The following is a 2559-nucleotide window of genomic DNA, read 5'->3' on the forward strand; positions in this document are numbered from 1 at the left end:
TGTAACGAAATCCATTTAAGCATAATTATGCATGAGTATGCACGAGAGCTAAATATCCAGCAATATGCCGCAGCTTTGGAGCAAACTAAATTGAGCGAAGAATATGTGACTGTTAGAATCTGCTGTGCTGCATATGAAGAACTTCACAGCATGGTTATGAACCCAGAAAGCATAAATATACTGTAGATGAGAGCCCGCGGAGATTGTAGGAACATAATGCATCAGTGCACCAGTTCCACTGTGATACTTTCACAGGCCAACAAGACCACATAAACAAATCTAGTGTTGCATAATGGCACAGTAGAGGCTTAATTGTTACGATCAAAGTGCAATGTATGCAACTTTGGCTGCCATGGTGTAATAGTGGGCTTCCTGTCCTCAATTTAGGAGCCACAGGTTAGAAAAAAACCCAAGTAGTGCCATAAGTATACATAGTATATGTGTGCAAGCTTATATATTCAGTAACGTCTCTGCTGGTTCTCCACATTTGTAACATGGCTCCCAGAGGGATGATCGCCGTGACAACTGTTCTCCTCTGCTTCATACTGGGCCTGCTCGGTCCAACTCCAGCTGCCCGTAAGTTTATTTCGCCACATCAATGCTTGTCAATCACATTAAAATACAGCAGATATTACATTAGGACTCTAAGATGAACTGATCAGTTAATAATGTGGTGTGTGTGTTTGTGTGTGCGTGCAGTGGGTTCCCATATGGGCAAAGCCTGTTGTACGAGATACAATAGAAAGCCAGTACCTTTCCAGCGTATAAAGGGCTACAGAGAACAAACCACCAAGGAGAACTGCCACATCGAGGCCATCATGTAAGACTCTCTCCTACTAAACCACCGAGACTCCAACCTTGCCAACCTCAATCCGAATAGCTGACTATGATATTTGAATATTATTGTCAGATCTTTACGAAAGGGTTGGTGAAGTCTAACTGATTTGCACTGATTGGATTCATTCCAAAATATTCAAAAGGCGCTGGTAATTGTTTTGTGGAAAGCAGCACCATTAGTACTTTGTTTCGGCAGAATTAATTGCCATAAAAATAAGCCATTTGATCTAGTCTACCACAACATTTTACTGTCAAAACTAATGACTGTGGATTTCATGCCTCTAAGAAGGCAGCTGTTTGATCTGCACCATATCTCCATAAATTATGCTTATAAATGATTTGTACGCAAGCTGTCTAGGCTTTAAGATTGACAAAATCTAATTACACAATAACGATGGGTATCAAACCTTAATACATTTTAAATAACGACAGAAATGTACCGAAAGCTGGGACTGAATACTTGGTCAGAGACTTAGTCCGTCTTACTTAATTTTTGATCAGATATTTCATGTTATAAATCATACAATTTTAGACTTTATTTTTTATTTTAAGTTCTTGCAATTGTGTTACTATAAGACAAAATACTGATTCATTTGATTTTGAAAAACTTGTTTATATTCTTTAAAATAAGTTATCAAAGCCGTGCTGTTTGAGTAGCAGTACTGGAACTCAGGTATCACATACACACTAATGAACTGAACTACAATATAGCGCTCTCTGTGCGTGTCTGATAATGTTTCTCACCAATGTAGTTTCTACACTGTTAAGAAGAATGAGGTATGTGCTACACGGAGGGATGAGTGGGTGAGGAAAACTCTGGAACTACTCAGGTATGAGACTCCTACTCACTTTAAATAAAAAAAAAAACTAGTTTCTGTTAAGATATGGACTTTAAAATCTGGACAAGGTTTGTGTGTGAACCAGGGGATTTCTTTTGTTTCGGGGGGGCATTGTGAGTAAAAACTCTTTACTTCTTTATAGTTCCAAACTAAGGAAGATGTCCAGGACCGACTCTGCTGCAGGCGAAAGCAACAGAGAAGCAGATGGACCTTTCGTCACAGAAGCCTTCCGGAACAGCACCGAAGCTTTCTATTAGCAAAAACCAGGTTGTGATCTTAAAGAAGATATCTGGAATGAAATCATTTGTGTTATAGAAATGCCAATTTGAGGTAACATTTGAGAGGAATTGAACCTAGTATAATCCAGTCATGTTTGGGGATATTTACTCTAAAAAAAAAAAAAAAGAAGTAAAAGAATAGAAATGGCTTTCACTTGCACAAACATACGCAGCGTCAGCATATAATCATGACTAAACGGGAACCTGAGAGCAGCTTTGAGACTATTGCTGTAGTCTATGTGCTTAGCCATGATGTGTTTTTTTAAATCGTGCTTTCAGGACTGTGCTATTTCATTGCCTGCTATGAATCTGCTGCATAATCAAGTTATTGTCCTGAAATATGCCAATAGCAATTATCTTAACCAAATAAATTTACTCAATAATACTCCAACATTGTTGTCCATATTCATTTCATCAAACTACACCACATGACATTTTTTTAAACAATTTTTAGCAACAGTGCTTTAAACCAATCTTAAAACATATTTTCAAGAAGCATTCAATAACCTACGGAGCCCCTAAGGGGACATGAGCAAAAACGTTCATGTGCGCACATGAAAAGGTTTTGCGTGAGCACATGAAACTAAACTTTAGATTTTTATTTG

At 38.0% G+C, this 2559-nt stretch overlaps 1 protein-coding gene across 1 annotated transcript; it reads left to right on the forward strand.

The window, feature by feature from the left end:
- The first annotated feature begins 446 nt into the window (after positions 1-446).
- LOC120567796 (C-C motif chemokine 26-like) lies at positions 447-2339 on the forward strand. The gene is made up of 4 exons (XM_039814839.1): positions 447-576; positions 700-820; positions 1590-1667; positions 1819-2339. The coding sequence occupies exons 1-4, from the start codon at positions 495-497 to the stop codon at positions 1931-1933; spliced, it is 396 nt and encodes a 131-aa protein (XP_039670773.1). The 5' UTR covers positions 447-494; the 3' UTR covers positions 1934-2339.
- The last annotated feature ends 220 nt before the right edge of the window (positions 2340-2559 follow it).

Source organism: Perca fluviatilis, chromosome 11 (genome assembly GCF_010015445.1).
Source record: "Perca fluviatilis chromosome 11, GENO_Pfluv_1.0, whole genome shotgun sequence".
Classification (NCBI taxonomy): domain Eukaryota; kingdom Metazoa; phylum Chordata; class Actinopteri; order Perciformes; family Percidae; genus Perca; species Perca fluviatilis.